Source organism: Temnothorax americanus, unplaced genomic scaffold (assembly GCF_048541705.1).
Source record: "Temnothorax americanus isolate GAGA-0224 unplaced genomic scaffold, ASM4854170v1 Scaffold20, whole genome shotgun sequence".
Taxonomy (NCBI): domain Eukaryota; kingdom Metazoa; phylum Arthropoda; class Insecta; order Hymenoptera; family Formicidae; genus Temnothorax; species Temnothorax americanus.
The window spans coordinates 1,395,421-1,420,378 of record NW_027509339.1 but is presented as its reverse complement, the minus strand read 5'-3'; the positions used below and the strand labels follow the sequence as shown (position 1 = coordinate 1,420,378).

Here is a 24,958-nt window from a genome sequence, read left to right as displayed (position 1 = left end):
CTTTCAAGATTAAAAAAAAACAATATTAGTTTTCTTGCAAATAATTTTTTCGGTATAGAAACTTCCGATTATACATCTTTTCATTTTTAACATTAAATAGCGCGATAATTTTATTTTTATACCCAAAGGCACAAGAAGAATATGAAATCGTGGCATTTACGAGGAGAATTACCGCGAATTTTTACAGCGCGCTTCGCGCATGCGAACCCATTTTCATCTTGGTAAGATATTGCATACGTTAACTACATTATGACACTACTCCACGAAATCTCCTTTGATCTTCCATACGCGACAGTAATTTTATCTCGGGAAATTTCTCTAAATTGACCGACATATTGAAGCCATGCGCCCGGAGAATGTATTCTAAAGTAGCGATCTTCCCACGCGATCGGAAAAGTTAATTTAATAGCGGTACTCGCTGTAAACATAATATTCCAAGAGTGATGGCAATCGATGTAGCACGAGGACGCATTCTCCTATTATATGAAGTCGATTCTCCGAAGAAATCTCCGCGTGCGTATCGCTTCAACCGATAGAAAAATATCTCCATCTAAGTAATTGAAATCGATCTTGTTTCTTAACTAGATGCAGATATAGTTTTCTCGAAATAACACTTTTATTCGAATAAACACGCTTATTGCGCCCCCGTATCTATAAACTTTTCGTCGGTTCAAATTCGAGAGCTCGCCTTCTAAGAGTCACTCGAATGAATCTTTTTCCGAAGCAAGCAGAAATACATTCCGAGACATTTCGCCGGAGTAGGTATTACACGATCGGAAGAGGTAACGTAAGAGTAACGTCTTCATAGATGGACGACTTAAGCTCGTCAGACGCTTGCTTAAATCTTTCGCGAAATAAGTTCTCCGCTTATCAGCCGGAGAATACTCAAAGATTTCTCGAGACGTTCTTAGATATATTGGCTGTCCGAAGACTCACGATGTGTCATGAGATGCGGGAGAGACCGCGAATCGAATCAAGACGAGTCGTAAAGTGCAAATGCATTCGCAGCATTCGCTATATTACGTTTGCCCCATCGCCCTCGATCTATTTCAAGCGAACCGTCCGCGAGTCACATACTTTCCAAAGAAACACTGTGAAACGATGCTACCATGTCTTATTACCAGAAGTTTGCTTCTCGTCAGAGTCAAATATCACTGACCGCGTATACATTTACAAAGACTGTAACTATGTAACTAATAAAGATGAGAATTCAGGCAAATAACATTCTTCTGCGATGTTTCTAATTTGAAAAGAGGGACTTGGATGCTCTTACTATTGAATATATGATTTGCTTTACAGGATAAATTAATTACAATTAATTAAAGAAAAACACTAATTTATGGTCAGGACTTAATCCGCCTGGTGTAGTTTAATAATATATTATAATGTATTATTCGTATCTCTCTCCTATATTCTAAGATGTGTGTTGGTTAGAGATGTGCGAATCAAGAATTTTTTATGTCGAATCGAATCGAATCAAATCGAATCGAATTTTACTTTCTCTTTCGAATTTAAATCAAATCGATAAAATTTTATTCGAATCGAAGCGAATCGAGTGATTTTGAATCGAATCGATGAAATATATAATAATTTTCATTTTTAATTAATAATATAATTATTATTAGATAGAATTTTAACACGTGGATAATAAAAGAATATTTTAATGTGAAAAAATAATATTGATTATATACATATAATACAAATTCTTTTAAAGCAAAAACATATTTAAATATTTAATATAAAACTAATAAATATATTTTATTTAATGTCGCAGTAACTGAAACAAAATTAAGCAAAAAATCTTAGATAAATTATTATACTCTAATGTAGTATCCACCCCATTATCCACTTACATACATAGAAATTAAAATAAAATAATACTTTATTTTATTATCAATACTCTTTTTTACGCACATTCAAACTTTTGTTTGCAATTTAATAGAAACACAGAGCACGTAAAAAATTAGAGATAAACTTTTTGACCGCTATTTATCCACTCAGTGAACGGTTCGCTATATATTTCCATTATGTCTTCTAAATGTATTATATAATTATCTAACTACAACACACGTTTCTTAGATATTTAAGATTCATTTCAGGGTAAGTAAACTCGATAGTAAATTTGCATTGCTCGCAACCATATACGTATATACGAACGAATTTCGATATAAGGTCTCATGATATTACGTTTATTGAGAGAGGCGGGCGCAAAACACGTTATAAATGGAAACGCGATCTTCTCTTCATCGTATTATCGTCGGCCGACCTCGATATGAATTCCCACTGCGGGCATCCGAAAATCCGGCTATTCAATTGCAGTTTATATTAGATCGCTGGTCGCGTCGAAACGCCCATCAAATGACAAAAAGTTTGCCGCTCTCCTCCTCCCGCCCAGCCACGGCACTTGATTAACGTCCGCGACGAGGTAATCGACATTTCATACGCCCAGAATGAGGAACACGTTTTTCGATTGCTGCGCTACCGCGGAAAAGGCCAAATAGCAGTTTATGCGTCCATTTATGAATTACCATGTCCGCGCCCGTACGCCGCGGTAGGCGGATGTCGCACATAAATTAATGCAATCGGATTCACACTGATTATTGCGCATGGTAGAATAAGCAGTGAAGAATTCATTCGTTTAAATTTCCATCCGCGCGCCCGTTGCGCATATTTCGCGAGATATATCGCCAGTAAAATTTAATAGCTTATTTTCATTACCCGTTTATAATAAGCTATAATATCGATTATAATATTGGAAAGATCTTATTGCTTTCGATGGGAAAGTTCTGCAAGCGCATTGAATCGCGCAGTTCTATTCAATTTCTACAGATAAGCCATCATTATCCTTCTCAAAATAAATAATCGTCGTTTCATATAGCAATTGATATTTTTAGCAACATATTTAACCAGCTATTTATTTTCTTTCTGATTTTTTGTCTTCTCTTTTCTTTTTTTTTTGTAATATAGCGATAAATATTTTTTTGCTATAATAATTTAATTGTATTTATTTTCTGAGATTATTATTAATACGGATTTTGGGCTTAAAATTCTATTTTCCATCAAACTTTCGAGAAAGAATCAAACTTACTGCAACTTTTCGTCGATAAAAAGAGGAAAGAACGTATTCGATATATTCAGTTCAGAAATTTATGGAAAGAAATTCACCAGAAAGAAAATGAAATCTCGGACTTACGCATGTCGCGACGTCATATGATACCGGCGCTTCATAACGCGCCAGATCTCCCAGCAGATGCTCGTATAGCAGAACGCCATGATGATCAGCGGCAGCACGAGGACCACGACGAGCATATATACCTCGTGGGCCTTCCATAAAAGTCCGGTCTCGGAGTCGCGAACACACCAATAGGCGATCCACCTTTTCCCGACCTGCCTGTGAGTCTGAAAAAAAAAAGAGAGTAGAATAGACGCGAATAAGAGACACAAAGGGCGCGTGCCGCTTCTCGACGTATTCCCGGGATGTAACGAGGCGTATATACGAAGATGCCGCGCGCGACGTGCGACACGCTTTTACCGCCGCGTTTATCAACCCGTTAGACGAGCATTTACATATGCCGGGGATGATAAGATCCCCCACCGGCATATGAAAGCTTTTTATTGCTCCCTCACCGTTTACTTCACGACCCCGTAAAAAGGATCAGCGTTTGCCCTCGCGCTTTATTAATCCTTCACGACGTGACTCTCGGTCGAGCCGAAGAAAGAATCTCATGCATGGATTGAACGTGTTGCGAGGACCGTAATGGGATATTTTCCAAATAATTTAAAATATGAAAGAAATTGTGAAAGTTTTATCTTTTCTTTTATTTTGCGAAAGAATACCGCGGAGAATGATAAGTCAAATCCTAATTTAAACTAAGGATCATCTCGGCTTTTACGTAAAGGATGAGCAAGGGAAATTTTAAACACGATTATTACTCTACTGATCCTTTATAATAACTCACAATCTGGCAAAATATAAAGGAATCTGTTATCTTTTCAAACAATTATCTTTTAATAAGAGATTCAAAGGAGAACCTTGTGGAACGATAAGAGATCTCTATTAATTTCTGATAAATACCTCGAATACGAGAAATTAAAACATTCTCATTATTTTAAGATATGACTAGATTATATATATTTAAAGTATATTTAAATGTAACATATATAATGTATATTATTGCGCGTTATATTTATTATTTCTCTTTATGATTGTAAAATTCGCTAAAGCTTCGCAGAAAATAAGAAACTATTTTCATTTTGGGCGCATCGCATGTTCTCTTTGGCTACATTCTATTCTCAACGATTTATTCATAACTTTTATGCCAGGCCCGCGCAAAAATTTCATTTTCTTACATTCTTCATTTATTTTTTCACAAGAATAAGAGTCTGTCGTACGAGAGGCTTATTCACCGGTGAGCCTCAATTCGAGACCGTTATGTGCATTCTTGTGGAAAATAGATTTCACATCCCGATTTGCGTCACGATTACAATCGGTTTATCTCCGACGTCATTAAGGATTATCGAGATACGTAATATCGAATAAGAAAAAGTTACTGCAGATAAATCGCAATACAATCCTCGTAACCGATATTTTTCATCGTAAGTGAAGTAAAGGTGGAACCAGCTTGTACTCAACATCGAAAGGATCTTTCATCGGAAAAACGGAATCTTCTAAATGACAAAAAATATATCAAACGGAACAAGTTTTATCCCGTGTAAAATTTTGTAAACTATAATGTCGTTTGATCGTGCGAATGTTTGACTGATTCGAATAAAAAAAAAATTAATTTTAAGGCTCCAGCTGGCTGGATTGCCAAATCCGCGTTGACAGTAAATTGTGAACTAAAAAATGTAAAAACTGATAGCTATATAAATTATTCTTGCAACGTATAGCGCTATTTTTCGTTTTAGTGTAGTGTTTTTGTATTTAAAATAATAATTGTTATATAGTGTTAAAATACACCGAAGACTCCCATTTTGTTATAATCTGATATGTGAAAGCAAATGTTTATTTCAATTCGACAGCTGTCAAACAGTTTGTTTTCGTCTTTGATTAGGCACAATTCAATTCGACATATATGGATTTTCGACATATTTCACAAGTCTATTACAAACGCTATCTTACTAAGAAACATTTTTATTTTTATGTACGTTGCAAGATTTTTCATGATATTTTTTTTGCTTCTGACGTCAATCCAAGATGGCTGCAGTGAATGAACAGGAGCCTTAAGCTCGACTTAAAAGAGTTAAAAATTTCAGGTCACGTTTACATTTTACATCCAACGTTAACTCGCGTGGATCAACTCGACGTAACAAGAGTCAACTTTCATGCACAAGTAAAATTCAAAATCAAATAAGCATATTAAGTGTAATGTACCTATATAGTTAAATGTAGCGTATGAATATGATCTTCAGCACTAATATTGGCGATGATAGGATATTCTAAGACATCGTGAAAGTTCAAAGAGCAATGCAACAAACTTTTATCTGAGAAAATAGCGCAGAGAGAAGTTTTCGCGGAGATGGAAATCCAATCACATCGGGATTCCTTCGATTTTTCTCTACGCGACTTAGCGATGTATCTTTTTAACGCTCAGATAAATCGCCATTCATTAAAGTAAATGTGCGAAGTAAGATGTATTAGTTTTATCGGACGTGCAACTGCGGGGCGTATCACTCTCGGATTTCGTGGATATACACATCGCGCGCGTGTATGCGAGATCGAAATATTGCGAGACGTCATGTTGCGATAAACGATAATACGCGGGAGTAACGCTCTGCGCGGAATGGAACGGCAAGTGCAAAATTAAACAAATATATATATTGTTTCGAAACTGTTTGCAATCAGTTAAAAATCAAGCTCTCAAATGCAGGTGATGTCGCGTTCGATGTTCACTTGAGATAATTAGTTCTGCAAAAGCTTTTTTTTAATAAAAAATTATTACACAGAATGTTTCAGATCCGGAATAGACAACTCGATATATTATTTGTAGAGGGTATCCCACGGAAAGGTATTGAAACTTATTAGCTTTTATTCTGTAACGCATACAGGTATCGGAAAAAATAAAATTGCGTTTAATAGAAGGCATTTCACAGTTTAATTTGAGTATACTATAATGGAAAACTTTTACTCAATTTTATTTGATTATATAAAACGCAGCAAAAATCAGACATTCTAATAATACACGTTTTCGAAGTGTGCACCGTTACTATTTAAACAAAAATCAATTCTTAAAAGTGGTTAATAGTATAATAAATGGTATACAAGCTGGTTTTAAATAAAGCGTTTGAAGCATCCAGGCCAATGTATTTCTTCCAGTTTGAAATCAAGTTCTCTTTGCCGAACTGTGTGATGTAACTCGAAGTACGTGGAGCGACTGGAGCGAGACACTACCGTGTCTCTTGATATAAATAACGGAAAATTAAATGGTTTTCACAAATTAAATATCACAAATAAAAACAAATAGCAGAACATTATAATTAATTACATCATAATTAATTTCAAGGTAATTTTATTGGTTTGTGATAATTTTAAGCGAATTCGCTTTTTACAAGACGTGATTGTAGTTCAGATTTATCGAAATGCTTAACGAAAACGGAGAAAATGAAAAATAACGATATTTTTGTTATAAGGAAACATTGACTATTCTAAAATTGAAAATACGCGTACCTGTGTAAACATCATTGGTATGCCCAACAAAAATGCCGCAATCCAAGTTATGATCACGATCCTACGGGCTTGGCTTATGGTGCACATGTACTGCGCTCTCATTGGATGCACTATCGCGTAATACCTGAAACAGCATCAGAATTATTCCGAAATAATTTAGAGTTGAAGAATTGTATTTGCAAACTTTTAATATATTTATAAATAACATAATTAGACTTTTGTGTGTGTGTATTAAAAATTATCATAAATCTATATTCACGATAACGAATACAGAAATAAAACGAAATATTCTAATAAAGATACATGACGATACACATACATTAACGTCAAAAATTATGTACAATAAAGCAGAATCAATAATTTTATTAAAAATTATAAATAAATTAATATCAATATTAATAAATAAATGCACCGCAAACGCAAAGCACAGTTGTGAAGTATCATCGAAAGAGCTTTATACATCAATCGCGGTCTTCACGCATGCCACTTCTATTAAATATAGGTTCAAAGCACTTTGTCTCCCTTTACGGGCTAACATTTTTCGCGAAATGGCATTTAACGCGGCGTGGATATTAATTTAAGTGTACTTCGTGAATATATTTTCCCTGTGGCAAAAGTATATAATAATTCGCGACTCGAGAAGATCGCATAACGGCGAAATATTGAATGAACGCGCAGCATTTCGTTTGCGCAGACCACGTCGATGCAATATTCTCGTCGAAGTTACTATCTCGAGACAATCATTATACGATCGAGATGAAATCCGAGTGAAATCAACTATTTTACGTAATAAATATCTATTTTACGTAAAATAAATATCAAATGTACGAAATCAACTACGAAATAAAATGAGAGAATTCAATAGAAAAACTTAACAATTGCTAATTCAGAAAGAAACAAAATTTATTTTAACAAATAAAAGAAATATGTGTAACAGACTATCATTCCCGAAATGTTCTTTCTTTGAAATAAAAAATTAGAAATTTAATTAAAAGTTATTTATGGTTTTTTATACATACGCCCCTATTTCTATTACTTTAATATTCTAGCGATAAAGTTTTTGTCTAAGCTAAAAGTAAAAATTAATCAATTTTCGAGCTAAAACAAAGGATGTTAGCTTAAATTAAAAAAAAAACAACAATTTATTACAATAATACAGATGAGATTCTTTGTCTAATTAGAAACTGACTTTTTATTAACGAGAATATTGAGATGTCCATAATTTGTGAATGATGGAAAATAGAGGTTTTCAGCGAAGTGTTAAAAAGGAAAATTAGATGATAAAACTACATTCTTTACTTAAAAATTTCAAGGCCAATTTTTTATTTTTAAATCTCTTCATTTTGAGCTACATTCTTAATATTTTATGATTTTATAATACAGATTTAGTTTCGTGATTTATAAACATATGCAATATATATATTAATTATTAGAAAATTGCAATAAACAATGCTTTCCCTTGATATTTTTGTTAAGAAAAAATTGCGTTATTTAAAAAAAAATCTATTATTAAAAAAGTAAAATATACAGCCAGTATGTACGCAAAATGAAATTAGCATTATTAAACACACTCTCTAAATCAGTGAATAGTACTGCTGAATCAGTACTAATACTGATATCAGTGACTATAATATTCACTGATTTAGATTTAGAGAGCAAGTTTTTGAATCAGAGACATTTTGTTGTATAAGCTGCAAAGGGGGATTACCAGCACAAAACCACATATAAGTACAGAGACTCATCCGGATTCGAATTAGAGGGAAGTTAAATCAAGGGGACACCAAGGGAAAAAAGCCTTCCCGATCGGATTCTATCTGATATAAAGGTGCCTTTTCATGCTGACGCTCGACGCTCATTTACAGCGGCAAGAAAGTCGCATGACTACAATTGACGCCGGCGTCAATTGAAATTCATGAAAAGGAAAACAGCGTCAAAATTTCGGCGTCTTCGCGCTGCTTTGGCTTTGACGCTTAAAGCTGAGAAAATCCAGCTTTCTTTGCTTGACGCTAGCGTCAGATCGAAATCACGTGATCTCGCGATACGCTGAAACGATCGAGCGTCCCATGAATTCGCACCTTAAAAAGAAGAACATAATAAGCTGGCGAAGAGAACCAAATCGCGTAATAGGGTGGAAAAGCGGTCGAAGCATTTACGCTGCACTGTGCCATTGCATTTTCTTCCGCAGTTTCCGCCGGGTCTCTTTTTATTTGCACCGATGCGACGAAAAGGACCGAACAGCCGCCTCCTTGTTTTCGACAGCGGTATTATCGTCGCCATGAATACAAATTGTCCTGACTGTGCGCGCACTCGATGCGCGGAAGAATCAAACGGCTCGCCGATATAAGAGCGACGAATAAGTCGCGTCAAATGGAACAAACGACAAGCTATCGCACGACTTTTTATCGTCCCCACAAACCGTTCGCGTTTTATGACCGCGCGAGATTGCCGTCGATGCGAAAATCGTTTCGCGTTCCAACGACGATTTCTCCGGCAGAGTAGGGAATTATATATTAAAATGTCTGAAACGACATCTCGACGCGAGTGATTCCGCGCATCGTTTCTGGATCAAGTCGCCGTTTGCAACATGGAAAAAAGTAATAAAGTAATAAAACTGAAGTCAATTTCTTTATTAAAGCATCGGCAAACAAGCGAACGCTGCTGTTTGTAAATCAGTTTACATTTTTCAACTCTATAGGGAACTTTGGAACTCAAATCTCAAAATCAATCTTTCAATCTCAGATCTCTCTCTCAATTCTCGTGAATTAGAAGAAGGGACATGCTTTCAGGAACAGATATATTTTATGATTGCTCTAACTTCAATTTTGTTCATTTTTCACAATGTAACTTTTTATATACTTGCACAAAGAGAAGAACTTAATAAATTTGAAATTTTTAAGCAAAATATAGAAAAGATGTACAGGGTGTTCCAGGTCAGGTCAATAATATTACGAAGAATCATTTTAATTACAAAGAATTAAAGAAGTAACAGTACAAAATAAAAATATTTAATTAAAATAAATTGAATTTTTCTTGTAAAAAAAAATTGGCGCTGCTTTTTTACTCCTGTCGCATTCTTCCCTAAATTATGTTTACTGTTTCTTTATTCAATCAAAAATCTTAGTACTAAATGTTTAAATTTTAATGTTTAAATTTCAAAGTCTAGCAGCACCAAGTTTTCTTACAAGAAAAATTTCTTTATTTTATTTTAATTAAATATTTTTATTTTGTACTGTTACGTACGCGTATATGCTGTCTCTTTTCAGTGTAGCAACATTGTCATGGGGGGACACGGGGGGGGACGCTCGAGATGTTTTCAAATGCCATCTATCGAGGCAAAAGCAACCGTACGACGACGACGAAGACGTTTCTTAATTGTAAAATTTAACATTTCAGACTTTGCATCGTAATATCTCCTCTCGTAGGGCACGTAGCGAAAAAATAAAACACTCTTATTATATAAATCGACCCCAAGCTATCGATCAAGCCTACTCAGAACTTGATCCGTTCACTCGTTATTGAGATCTAAAAATCTCGGGTACTCGCAACTTGTGTGTTCACATAAAAAAGTCACGGTGCGATCTCGCTCCGCGCGTACTTGGCGCGAGACACTACCGTGTCTCTTGATAAAACTTCAGTCTTATATAGGAAATTGAATTTAAAACAAAAAAGTTCCGATAAACATATAGGTCCGGAAACGTTTCTTTAAAAAGTTATAGCTATAATAACTTCAAAAAATCACGTTTTTTTATAATTTTTAAAAATAACTAACTACCAATTGTTACGCTAAAGCGAGCGCTACGAATGTAGTGTTTATACACAAAAATTATCGAAAAGTAATTTTTTCAAGTTTCTGCTTTTTGCGTTGTTTTAAGCTTATTTTCTTTTGAACATCTTATCAGAATAAAACAAAATTGGTGTAATTTATCAGATTTATTTCGTTACTTTTTTCAAATAAATAAATAAATAAAGGATTTTTAAATGTTATTTTTAAAAATCTTAAATTTCACCGGAGTTTCAAGTTCCTATTTCACCTGCGTGGGTTGGAATATGAACTTTTTGAACAACCCTCGTGTATATAACATAAGATACACAAGTGTGCAACTACTTTAATCTACTTGACATTCTAATACTACTTGACGTTCTAATACTACGTTTGACATATTCAGCACATATATCTTTGTCAAGACACGTAGCGTGACACATATAGGCTGCGTTCGGGGAGCGCGCTATTAGCGCTATTGCATCATTCTATCTTTATCGCTCATCAGGTGTAAAACAAGAATAGAATAAGCAAATAGCGCTAATAGCGCGCTCCCCGAATCCAGCCATAGTATCGTTTGACGGCGATCACTTAAAGTTCAAAAATTTGGCACTTTCTCGCTTCGTAACTCCCACTTTTCGATTACATGAAGAGCGTTTCAGACGACGTATACACATCGAACTCTACGATGAAATGTTTTTGAAACGCTTTTCGTGTAATGCAGTCCTAGGAAGGGATTATTAAACATGTTTATTGCATTACCGAAATACGTAAATGGAATTTAAACGTCGTGGCAAGATAGTCTTTATAAATATTGCGAGATAGTCTGCTCGCTCATGTAAATAACTATAACACGAACCATCAGCGAAAGAAGGTACAATCGATTAGGAGCGCTCTGCCATGTAAATACATATCTCTTGCATTTACTTCGTTGCAGTATCGTTGATTGTATCACGTTGCTATATAGACTACTGCTAAGATGGTACACTCAGTTTCTTTAAGCTGCTTATGTGCAATCTAATTGTCGCGCTTCAACAGATCTATTCGAAATGGTCTACTTAGTAATTATGCACCGCGGATTAAATTGCTAACAAGCAAATATCGAATGAAAATTGCTTCCAAAATAAAATTACAATTAGTGGCGCAACGTACGGCGCAAGGTATTCCAAAACTTGAGTTTGAATTTAATGTTAAGTCTAATTATATTAAATTTAATTATTAACTTTAATTTGGTGTTAAATTTAATTATAAGGCAAAAGCAACTCGAAATCAATTTTTTATCGCTAAAACCATTTTGTTTATTAATGTATTTCAAGACGTCTACGCGAAGCTTCGTGTAAAAAGCGAGATAATATATATATATATATATATATATATATATATAAAGAATTTTAATATTAATAATATAATATTAAAATAATTGTATACAGTAAAAAATTTTGTATTTTTGTTAAAAATGGACCTTGTTAAAGTTTTTGTGTTAAAAATGTAACATAATTTTCATTCACATTACATCAAACTTTTCTTTATTTTGTGTTAAATTATGGACATATAATATTTGTGTCATATAATTTGACATATTCACATTATATTAAATTAACACAAAAATTTGAGTGGACTATTTGGGACATGTGATTTATGTTATATTTAACACAAGTTTTTTTATAATATTAAGAATTGTAATCGTAAATATATCTATAGATACGTCATAAAAATTATTGTTTTTTTCCTTTTCTATTACGCAAATAAACCCAAAGTTTTCATGACCAAACGTAAATCAGAGCAGAGAGGGGGCAAGTAATGATTTTTCAATTTTACAGCTGGACATAACGGAAAAGTGTTTGCGAAGTTGGCTCGATAGCACTATAAATAAAAGAAATATCTCCCGTCTGCCAGCGGATTTATGAGCCTCGAAACTCATGACGAAACTGGGTTGAATCGGATCCTGACACCGTAGAAACTTACTGTTTCATTTCGCAAAGTCGCTTTAATTACCGCATACTCTCTCCTCTCCCTCCCCCCCCCCATCGCCGCCTCCCGGAAAAAAGGCTGAGTACGGCAAATCCTCGCGTATTTTATGCAGCTCCAGTCCAATTCTCCCCCTATCTTGTAAGCTTTTCGCTACATGAAAGAATTGCGCAAAACAAGCGGTGATTTTAAGTTAATCCGCTCGCTCCAACTCATTACTTTCTAAATACCAGCACTAAGGATCAATCCTTGCATTAACGAAATAGAATTATATAGAGTGCCTCAGTTTCTTTAAGTAAAATCTCCACCAACGTCGCAGCGAGTTTCCTCAAAAGAGAGAAAAGAAAAAAACTTGTTAAAAGAACAGTGAAAAAGTGTGAATAAAACGATCTTATAACTCTATTTTTCGACTTGAAAGGTCAAACATATTTTTTTACAAATGATTATTATCGGATTACAGTGTTTATTAGATAGAACGACCCGAATACGTCCGGGAAGGAGAATGGAATTGCACTCGAGACTTTTCTGTTGCAAGTATCGCGAGATTGTCATCCTTGGACTAGCGCCAAGTAGCCGAGTCGGGTAAGTACCCATGGCGCATGGCGCCTGCTGTAATTACTTCACTCGCTCCGTAGTTTTTTCACGGAAATGCAACAACCGTGCCAGACATTCGCCGGGGTTACGTAATTAATCTTACCGTGTACATTCTCGATATCGTCGGGATATTCCGGGGTAATCTCATTTAACCCCGCGGGACGACGACGCGTCGCGTCGGAACCCGAGACGGCATGTGAGGAAAAACGTCAAGACTCAAGGCGGAAATTCCTTTCATCGCTCCTCTATAGTCCTCTCGATTTCACAGAAATAACGCGTGGCCAAAAAGGGAAGAGGGGAGGGAGGGCAAACGTCAGGCGATGATCGCCGTGAGTTGCTCCGTATGGGTGACGTAAAGTTCTCAGATTAACGATGGATATTCAATTTCAAAGTATTCATGTTGTCGCTTTACTCAAACGCGAGAGAGAGAGAGAGGGAGGGAGAGAGAGAGAGAGAGAGAGAGAGAGAGAGAGAAAAAGAGAAAGAGAAAGAGAGAGAAAGAGAGAAAAGCATAAAGATCGTTACGTGGGATGAATACGTCGTCTGAGCGCAATAAAGGAAAAGCACCCGCTCGCAACCGGAAGTACGGTTCCTTCCGGTGGTCTTCTACGACTTCTTGCCAAGTCGAAAGAGCACAGCTCGTCTTAACTGATACGGAATAATATAGCCGTACGATGGTAAAATGTGCAAAAGATTTAGATAATATTACCGCAAAATTTGTTAAAATTGTGAATATATATCAATGTAGAATTATTAAAATTAATTTAATTTTCTTTTACGCGCTTTTGATGTACGATCCTCATATATTCTATAAATGTAATCTTCCCATTTCATGGATTCCTCGAATCTTTTTCCTTTTTTGAATATGCGCGGGATATCCTAAAATATACTATATCAGTGTCTCCAGAACTTTTGGAATAGAATATGAATCTAATATCACTATAACAAAAAAAAGAAAGAGATTCCATAATATTAAACCAGTTATTAACTTCTGTGACGATAGCCTCGCACTTTTTTATTTTTATTTAATTGTGTTGCGTTGCGCTGTATACGCTGTGGCTGTACTGTAAAATCTAGTAATCTGATGAGATTTTATCATTAGAAAAAGTTTATTTGTCTCGTCGAGCACAACCGATACAATTTTTAAAAATTCTCGAGCAGCGCTCTGTTTTTGTCTGATTTTGATCGGCTTGTACTTCATCCTCACTCTCCATCCTCCCCACTCTTGACTATGCTGTGGGCTAGACAAGGAGAAGAGAGGAACTTAGGACTTCTCTCTCATATCGTTCGCCTACCGTGGATTTCTATAGCACGCTCGTTCCAATTTGTATATATTTCAGTGACCTCGATCCGCCTTGTAAGCAGTGGTGGAAAGTTGAAAACCTAAACCGTACAATGATAGACCTCGTTTCGTCCTATAAGCAGGGGTGGGGTGGGGTGAACCTCGTTTCGCGTGGATGGACATCATTGTACGGTTCGGATTTCCAACTTTCCACGCGAACCCTCCGTCCACCTCTGTCTACATGTGTACTGTCTATACACACATCAGCAAATTATTTCTCTTAGCACTGACACAAACTGTATATATTTCTTAAACTTTATATTTATTTATTTATAACTTTTAAACAAACACCATGACTAAAACCGGCTAAAATCTTTTAAAGGTTACTCAAGATGATGACCTTGATAATATATCTTAAAATTATTGAAATTGGAAGAAGGGAGCTCTTTATCTCTCGCATAATTATCAATTTTGTTTTTTCTAAGTTTGTACCATAATATACAGCATAAGTAAATACAAAATTCAAAAAGTAGGATTCATAGTTAGTTGTTACACATATTATCTGTAACACATGATACGGCACGCAATAATATTGCGGACTATTGTAAAAGTCAAAACTAGATGTACCAATTAAATGTTGAAATTTTATCTCTGAGCCTTAGTCAGTATTACCTTGAAATTTTGTAATTATGTAATTTAAAAGTTATGTAGCGTGAAATACGAGATGCTGCTTTTGCATAAAAGAATTTTACTCGACAGCTGAAACTGTTGTACGTTATTGCCTATTTTTTATGCTTTGACCTAACAGGACCGTATGATATTATATTACAAAATACATTTCTCGCATTTTCAGCAATTTATTTGATCGCACGCGGTGTTTGCATTTTTTACCATTTGCGTTGCCCGCAACGCTATACATACATATAGCATTTGCTGTTTAAAAGAGATTTCAGATTGCATATTTATTTTTCTGCAGCAACCTTTCTCTTTCCATTAATTACATCGAATTATATGAACCGATCATTTAGCGCAATTTTACGAATCCTCTTCTAAAAAGGGCATGTCATCGATATTCGAATCTATCGAAATATTGTTGTCCATCGCTTTTCCGCGATGCCGATTGGTTCTCTGTCTGCGCTTTATACTTTATGAGTGACTGTCATGGCATATTTTGACAGTTATGTGGTTAATAGTGTAATAGTAACAGTAAAATATTAAAGTTAAATAGCGCGCGCGTAGCGCGCGCCTGTGATGTCTAGTATTCAATAAACGAAGTGAGTAAAAATCAACGAGAAACAAATTAAATAAAAATTAATTATTACAATATTATAAAAATTATTGCAAGAATTATTTACTTGGAGTAATATTTAATAAAACGCTTATTTAAAAAAATAATATTTTAATAAAAACAATTATTTCTGTAGTCACACATACAAAATTATACAGAAGTTTGTAATTTAAAGTCTCGTTATTTCTAGCATTTTTCTCGAAACGTTTTATGAAATTGTCCTTGCACAGTTTTTCCGAATGTAATTACATATGCAATTTTAGATCAATATAAATTCAGAGCATTATCCGGTCAATTTATGCAATCGTATTTGTTATAGCATTACCTATATACTTTGCACAAACCATATAACACGCGCCATCCTCGTTGACTCTCCGAACGTTCGCGAATCCTTTTCTAATGCAATTGATGTTCGATTAACCTGCTTGCAATTTACATACGATCATAATAACCGCGACGCATAATCGATTGGACATACAGCAGGAACACAGCACAGGTACAAGTAATAATCTCACCTCTCGATCGACATCGCGGTGAGGGTGACGACCGAGCAGATAGCCGACACACTCTGCATGTAATGCACCGCCTTGCATAGAAAGATACCCATGGTCCACGTGTAGGAGAACAATTTCGCTATCTACAACAAAGCAATTGCAATACATGAATATTCGCCGCGGAAAAGAGAGAAGGGATGGAGAAGTTCAAGGGAGGAAACTTTCAGACTTCGAGCCTGAAAATTTTTATTTATTAAAAAAATTTCTGATTGTTGGTCATTCCACTTGCCACGTCCACGTAATTATAGAGAAATCTTGTAAACACGTAACAAGAAAAGCTCGCAAATTTTTTGCCAATATATAAGGTATTGAGAATTGAGATAAAAAATGAATCGCAGTACCTCACATTTGCATTTTTTTTTTGAAAGATATGTATAATTTAGAAATTTTTTTCTTTATCTTCTTTTGTTTCTTAAGGAATTTTGACGGGAAAGCTTTGAGATTTGAATTAACAATCGAATCTCAATCGCCATATTATTATACGTTCGCGATACCAATCGCTGCAATGTGCGTAATATTGCGTAAACAGGCATCGAGCGGTTAACCGATGATGTTTCGCGGGAAGCAATGATAATCCGCGTTATTCGTGATGATTAAACCGGCTTAGCACCGTGCACATACGCACGCAATTATATCGGACGAAGTCTCGCGCAGGTAAGTATGGTAGAGAAAGGGGAGCTTTAATCCGTCAAATAGCGCGGTAATTGCGCCGGAATATCCGAGTGCGAATGGTAAGAGCACGCGCAGGCACGTACGCGATGCGCCCGGGAATGCGAAAGCCTGAGATTTCGTCGGTCGAGATTTCCTCTGTCTCTTCCGGCTTAATCCGTCTCCTCCCATGCGTTCTGTCTCGCGAACGTATGTACCCGCCCCGTGTAATGCGATTTAATAATCTGTTTGTGGCAATATAAGATAATACCGAGCGGAAAATGATTAATGAATCATAACGAGAAGCGTCCTTTCCGAGCTACGGTCCAAATTGCGCGTTTGCTTTAATCCTAGGAACTAAGATAAATGAAATAAATGAAATATCGACAAACGTTGTGTTAAAATAACAGATCTTACACATTCGTCAATCTTATCTATTTTCTTCTCTTCTTTTTTTTGTATTTATCTTCGTCTTGCACATAAGAAAGAAGCTGGTTAATAATTCAAATAAAAAAAATATGTTTCTCTCCAATTTTACTTCGCAAAATAAAAAATTTCAATTTTATAGTATTTTTCAATATACAGGATGTTCCAGGTCAGGGTAAATAAAACTTCAAGATTTTATAGGAAATTGAATTTGGAATAAAAAAGTTCCATAAACACATAGGTCCGGAAAACGTTTCGTTAAAAGGTTATGGCTAATAAACTTCGAAAAATCGTTTTTTTATAATTTTTAAAAATAACTTTAAAACACCCTTTATTCATTTAAAAAATGTAACAAAATAAATCTGATGAGTGATTCAATAACAACCTAAATTACACCAATTTCATTTATAATAAAGCGTTCAAAATTTCTGATAAGGCGTTCAAAAGAAAAAAGCTCAAAACAATGAAAAAAAAAAAACAGAAACTTGAAATTGCGTAGGCGTAGATGCCAAAAATGTATTAATAAACAGGGATAACATTTTGAACACATTTGATAATTTGGCTAAAAATTATTTTTCTTTTACTTTTAATAAAATTGTTGTCCCTTTGAATGATCTCATTGATGTAACCTTTCTATTATTCCTTCTCTTCAATTTTTTAACAAAACATTTTTATGTTTATAGATTTTTTGTTCCAAATTTAATTTCCTATAAGACTTTAAAGTTGGATTTGACCTGGAACACCCTTATATATATATAGAGCATTCCATGCCAAATCACCGAGGATTTTCTTCGACCATTTTTGATTTGGCGAAAATTTTTTTGTATTTTTATACTAAATGAAAGTAACTTCCATGATTTTTTTTAGATTTTCATCTCTACCCATACTTCAGTTATAGATTTTTTCAAAAAAATGCAGTTTAAAATTTCAAATGCCTGTAACTTTAAGAAGAAAAAAAGATATTGTAAAAAATAAGGCAATCTTTTTTTTCGTTTTTTACTGTACTTTTCGAAGAAGATATTGAAAAAATTTTTAATGGACAATAACTTTTTTTTAGGATTTAAGTAAAAAATATATTTTTTTTAATATGCAACCGTTTTGATTTTTTTCAAAAAAATTTCACAAATTCTAGAATTAGTTTCAAAATTTTTAAGCCATTGATGAAGATGGGATTTCAATAACTTCGATATAAAATAGACTACCGATGGCTCTCAAAAAATTTGATAAATTTAGGTAGAGATAAAAATCTAAAAAAAATCATGGAAGCTACTTTCATTTAATATAAAAACACAAAAAAATTTCCGCTAAATCAAAAATGGTCGAGGAAAATCCTCGGTGATTTGGAATGGAATGCCCCATATATATTTCTTAATATATAAAATTATAGATATTAACAATTTTATATGTATTATTTCAATTTTTCAATATTTTATCAAATACTTTATGAATAATTTCGATATTATTAAAGCCGAAAGTTATTAGTATAAGGTAAGAAAACTTATAAGAAAATAAATGGTAATTAGAACGAAGCGAATTTCTCTTCATTCTTTACTAGGAAAAAAGTCACTTAGCCATTTTGCAATTAGGATCGAAATGTCACCTCACTGACACGTAGAAAAGCGCTCTTCGATCACTCATATAGGGACATAGGGATTAAATTCGAAATTTCCTCGTCAAAGCAGACTTCCCGGCTTTAATCAACATCCCCTGTGTCAGACGCAGGTGTTTCTTTGTCATAATCGATCTCTAACGTTAGAGATTTACATTCGAACCTCGTTAATAGTCCAGGTTCATTAAATTGTACGCACCATATAGGGCTCCGTATCTTATTGAGCAGATATGCCTGCAGCACACTATGGTCTCACGAAATTCGATAATCAGAGAGAAAAAGGTACATCGAGATAAATTTAATTCTCCCCAGCGCCCTAGGAACCAAATTTCATTCGTATATCGCCGCGACGTTATTAAAATTCGAAAACGAATACAGTAGTTCGAATTCCTCTCACGTTCCCCACTTTAAAGAGACAGTTTATCGAGCGTGCGAATTGATCCCGCGGCGATACGACAAAATGAGATATGTAGCGTCGAGAAATGTAAATAGATATAAGATTCAATATACACGCGCTCTTGAGATTTCCATCTCAGGTGTGCCACCGCAATAACGAGTAAAGGGGAGACCGTGGAGTATGACGGAGGACCATCGCGCTGAGAGAAAGCCAAGCCCTCAAGGGGGAAGGGGAAACCGCACTGGAATAACGTGGAATAATAGAGCTCGGTCGCGGTCGATGTCCTTCTTATTTGATTTACACGCGTATATACCAAGAATTGTCCTCCTCGCCTCTTAACCGCGCTGACAGACTAATTTCGTGCGAATTTCTCTTAAGCGACGACCACCACCACTTTCCGCAAGGACGTTCAATTCGTGATCGCGCGACAACCCTCGTGATTGCAATAACGCGGCGCGAATCGGGGACCGTCATCAAGCTGCAAATTTAACGCCAGGGAACGTCATGCCTCTGGCGTTTAACCGATAATTATTAGTCCATCGCTCGCGGTAAACTTACGCCGCGGCAAGCTTATCGCAAGGAAATGAAACGACGTGCAACGATAATATAGCGCGCAGCGGAAACTGGTGATCTAATTGCCGATGCCGATTCGTAAGGTATACTAATGTAACAACGCTTCACAACCAACCAGCAAATTGCCGATAAGATAGGAGAAAGAAAATGCGACCGTAAAGAATAAATGCATTTACCACGACATAGTAGTACGCTTTATCGATTTGGGTTATTTACGTCACGTATGGAGAGACAGACAAAAAAGTAGATGGATAGATAGATATCGGCTAAAGTAAGTCGTCAAGCTTTACCGATGTCAAAGTTTTATTTATAATATTGACAAATCCGGAGTCGATATTTCTTTTGGGAAATTTGATCGATCGGCATCTTTTTCTACTTGCTTACCTATTGACATTAGACGATTTAGTAATTACTACTTAATTAGTTAGAATTAAAAAAGAATTTTGTTAAAAAATTAAAGTACGGTCCATTTAAAGTTATAAAACATAAGACTCTTTCGTTATTTATTTTTATTTCTTTTATTTGTTATGTTTTAATTCATTTTTTCGAAGGTGGCCGCAATATCTCGGCATTTTTGCCACAAGGAAATCGATTTCAAATTAATAAAAAAATCTGCTCGCTAAACTTTGCTACTTTATAAATTACTTTACAATACAATAACTTAAGTATTTCTGATTCTTATAGTGAAGCAAAAAGATTTCAACAAGAAATATAAGAGGTAGCAAAAAACAACGACATTTCTTATTGAATAGCGATTGACAGGTTTAGGGTTAATATCTACACATGCAATACGACACAACGACCTCGACCAAAAGCCGGAAATTGCTCGTACAGCCCGTGAACCAAGAGATATATTCAACCTGCACGGTTTAATGCAATCGCGGTTGATATAGGTCGACGCTCGACTCGTCGCCAAAAAACCATTTCATACCGGTGTTCGAATCACGACGTGCAATAATAAATAGCCGGACGAGCTGTTCGGTCTTTTCATTTTCGCAGCATCGACCGCTTATCGAAACAATCCCGGTACAATTTATTTTTCTCCATTTCCCTTTCTCTCCTGCCGCAAACAGAACAAGGACTAGATATCCGGTGCTCAATGCGACACAATCCGGAACAGTTTCTCGACAATTGCGAAATTCGATTGTCGCGCGCAGAAAGTAAACCGGTGCATGACTCGGAGAATAATTGCTTTTTCGACAGAAGATTACGAGTCCTTCTATTTCCCTTTTGTTGTTTCTCTCGTTGAAAGATCGACGAAGCCAAACGCGCGGAATTATCCGGTACGGTTTTATCGAAAGAAGTGAAAATCAAGAAGTCGCTCGGGAGAAATAATCTTATGAGAGGAAATGACGATGAGAGAGGTAAATAATAATATCGCGATCAAAGCTTAATAAGAATAAGCGAATAGATCGAAGCTTCTTTGGAGTGAGAATAAATAAATACGTATCATCTCAAATACGCGGAAACGCCAGTAAAAATTTGTATGGTATCAATGATGATTAACTGGTACGTTTTAATAAAAAATTTAGTCGAGTACTATTTTGGACGTCATCAGACGTAACAACAGAGATATAAAGAAAAAGTATCTCATATATATCTTTCTTTAACGTCAGAATAAAATAATTGATGCATATATAGTCGACATCAAGAAGGTTGTAATTAACAAAAGTGCTCTGTGGTAAGGGATTGTTCCAACTTCCCAAGATCTCTAATAAAGAATAACGACCGAAAACAGAAGAAATTCAGAAATACAAAAGGATGGTAAAAACTTTATCTCTCATTTAATTTTAAACAGAGCAAACTTAAGCAGATTTGAAAATCAGCTACGGAATAATAATTACAAACATTTGTCTAATATTAAAAATTGGAAACTTATTACGACACGCGTAGTAAACCTTCTCGACGTTTCTACCGATAACAATCGACTCCAAGTCAATCAATAGTCAAAATATACGAAACTGTATTGATAGCTGATCCGTGTGTCTATAGAGGCACCACCAGACAAAAATACGCTTGTTAACCGAGGTGCAACCCGCAGCAGCGCGACAAAAACACAAACTTTTAATCAAACATCGGACCTGACATACGGGCTGACGCAGCAATTTAGCTTTTTTTGGAAGGATGTACTCGCTACTTCACGTGCGTTCGAAACGTTATCGATCGCGCGTGTGTGTAGAATGAGTCTCATGAAAATGCAGGACACGTAAATAATGTCGGCGGGATCGCAGATGAAACTTTTCATGACGATGATGTTGATCGCGATCGCACGTCAGCGGAGCGTGATAAAACAACATAACAGCGGCACGGGCTCCGAGGACGCGATAGACGGTTCTATTAACATCTATAATTATATGCCCGCGGACGCTTGCGCGAGTGTGTTCCGTTATCGAATTAATTTCGAAGCAATGCGGCGTTGTGTCTTCGTCGCCATAATACGGTAACATGCGTTTAAACGCAAAGTGGAGATAATGACAATAAATAAATAATTAAGAAGATAAAGCGTCGCGTTACCGCATGCTTCCGATCGTTTAAGAACCGCTTCGCTCTTCAACAGATCCCATTATCTTAGCCGTGCCACTCTGGCGAAAGTTTACCGATAAATGAGAGTATCCTATCCTACATAAAAGAAACACAATGTAAAAGAACGCTTACGGATATTTTTCAACGTGAATGAAAACTTTTTCTTCTACTATTTTTGTGGCAAGTCCACACAATTATTAAAAACATTAAATAATTTTACCTTATTTTGTACACGGAGGATGTTGAAAAAATCCGATTTGATTTTTGGCCTTTTTGTGGAACTTTAGTTCCACCGTGAAAAATTGTTGTTTGGCACCCACGTGAACAAGAAAAAACAGTCTTACACTCGAGAAAAGCGGGGAACATTGATGTTACATCATCAAATATCCTTGTGAAAACCAAATATTCGGATAGTACGCTAAAATTTTTCATGAATCGGATGCATCGCGAAGATTTTTTTATTATAATTGGTATTAAAGGTTTTTGAAATCTCTGATAACGAATCATCCAAATGACAAAATGTAGAAATGGCGAATCAAAAATGGCGTCCTTGACATGTAGTTTTGTATACGTAGGATTACATCATTCGAATATTTTATCAAAATAAGTCTAAACGGATTTTTTTCAGACATCCTGATTACGAATCCATTAATTAAATGAAAAAATCTAACATGGCGGATTCAAGATGGCCGATCCAAAATGTTTGTATTGCCGGAATAAAATCAGGTAATTCACAATATAGAAAAAAAAAAGTGAATTACCTGATTTTATTCCGGCAAGACAAACATTTTGGATCATCTTTACTATAATTTTTAGTTGCCCTCACTATAATTTTTTGTTATCCCCCAAGGAGACAATGGGATATGATAACTGTAACGATTTTTTCTCAATGTAAGGTTATATTTACTAATATTATAGCAATAATAATAACCTCTACCATAATTATTTTTCTATGCAATTATAGTCGCAAATACCAACAATTTTTTTATCTGTGTAAATATTAATTAGAATAGCTCGCATAAAATTCTTTGTATATGTTGTCTCACAATTACCATGATTTTCAGAATAAATTCTAAGAGAAAATTCTCTCTGTGTATTATTTAATAAAATATTGATATCTAAAATAAATGATGTTTTAAATAAAAATACTTTTTTAATTAAAAAAAAAATAAGCGATGGCACAATTAAAACTCATTATTTATATTACGATTTCTTCTGAGTAATTTCAGACTTTGGAACAAATTAGTAATGAAACACATTGGAGATCAAAACAAATTACTCGAACTTAGGGTATACGAAGTAATATGCTAACTTGCGATAACATTCGCGTGCTTTATACGTCCCTAAATTAGAACAATGAGGGCCAACATTCAACTGAACATCGAAGAATCATAAACAAAATTATGCACGTGCGATAAAACCAGGAACGCGGTAATAATATCCGGTTGTGGAGCACACTTCATCACTATTTCAAATAGAGAATCAATTACAGTGAATTACACCGTTCATGTTAAATTAATGTATATCTTGTCAATATTTGCGCAAATAAGCCAGACAAGTGTTTTTGCCCAACAATCGCTATTAATATTGATTATCACAAATTAATATTGATTACTAATATTGATTGTACACATGCGGAATTACATCAAACATCATACTTTTTCAGCAGATTTTAAACTACATCATAGTTGATTTTTTTCTCAGCGAGAGGAATCGGTAAGAATATTTTGATATTTTTAAGTTACACAACAATTTTTAAGAAATAAATATTAATAAATAAAGAGCTATTTAGAGCAAACTGAGCTTTAAAAAAACACAAATGACGAAATTGAGTTCCTCGGTTAATTTAAAGTGGGCATTATATCAACAGTATTTCAACTTGAGATGCATAATGCTAAAAATCGGACAACTGCAATAAATTAACTTGAAATTTTTTGGTAAAAATACCTAATTCTCTATATTTCAATAGCATGTTTTTTAAGTAGATAGCGAATATAATGCAGATTTCCATCCGTTTTCTCTGTTCTAACACGAAAATTGTATTACTTCAATATTTGTCAAGAATTTTCGTAATAAAATTATTTGTTTGCGCTTATCGTATTTCCACTATAGTACAGCACTCAAAAGGATTTACCTTGCCGTAACAAAGACGAATTCTGCCACTCACGGTACGTTAAATTCATTATCATTCCTTCAATTAACTCTTGTACAAGAATTATAGTCCAATCCCAGATATCAGAATGAATGACGCTATATTCATGTAAATATATATTTGGATGTATAAAGGAATTAAAATATTAAATATTAGACCCTTTTATTTGCCACTAAAATTAAAATACAATAAATAAATAACATCGCGATTATATATCGTACTGTGAGAAAAGATATAAAATGACGTTAGGTATTTTATGTACAATACGGGATTAATTTTAATGAAAATATGAGAGATCAATATTCGCCATAAATTTTAATATTTTAGCGTTTTACATTTTAGTGCGTATAAGTCTGAAATTGAAATTATATAAAATTAAAATTTACTTGAAATTTTTCAATCCGCAAAGCCACAATTTCCGCGGAAATTACGAAAAAAGTATGTTCTACACCTTCGACCTAGTTTCACACGTGAAATCATCCCCAAATTGCCATCACGAATAGCGTCGTTCTCTGCA

The 24,958-nt window shown here is 34.9% G+C and overlaps 1 protein-coding gene across 2 annotated transcripts in view; it reads right to left on the bottom strand.

Annotated features, from left to right (window-relative positions):
• The window catches only part of LOC143897444 (QRFP-like peptide receptor), a 101,777-nt gene that overhangs the window by 18,395 nt on the left and 58,424 nt on the right, over positions 1–24,958 (bottom strand). For both annotated transcript variants that reach the window (XR_013256924.1, XM_077406134.1), the window contains exons 4-6: positions 16,075–16,196; positions 6,668–6,791; positions 3,194–3,399 (exon numbers count right to left, since the gene is read on the bottom strand). Coding sequence is in view for 1 of the 2 variants with exons in the window: in XM_077406134.1 (XP_077262260.1) it covers positions 3,194–3,399; positions 6,668–6,791; positions 16,075–16,196 (452 nt within the window). In the remaining variant the exon portion in view is untranslated. The remainder of the gene's footprint in view (positions 1–3,193; positions 3,400–6,667; positions 6,792–16,074; positions 16,197–24,958) is intronic.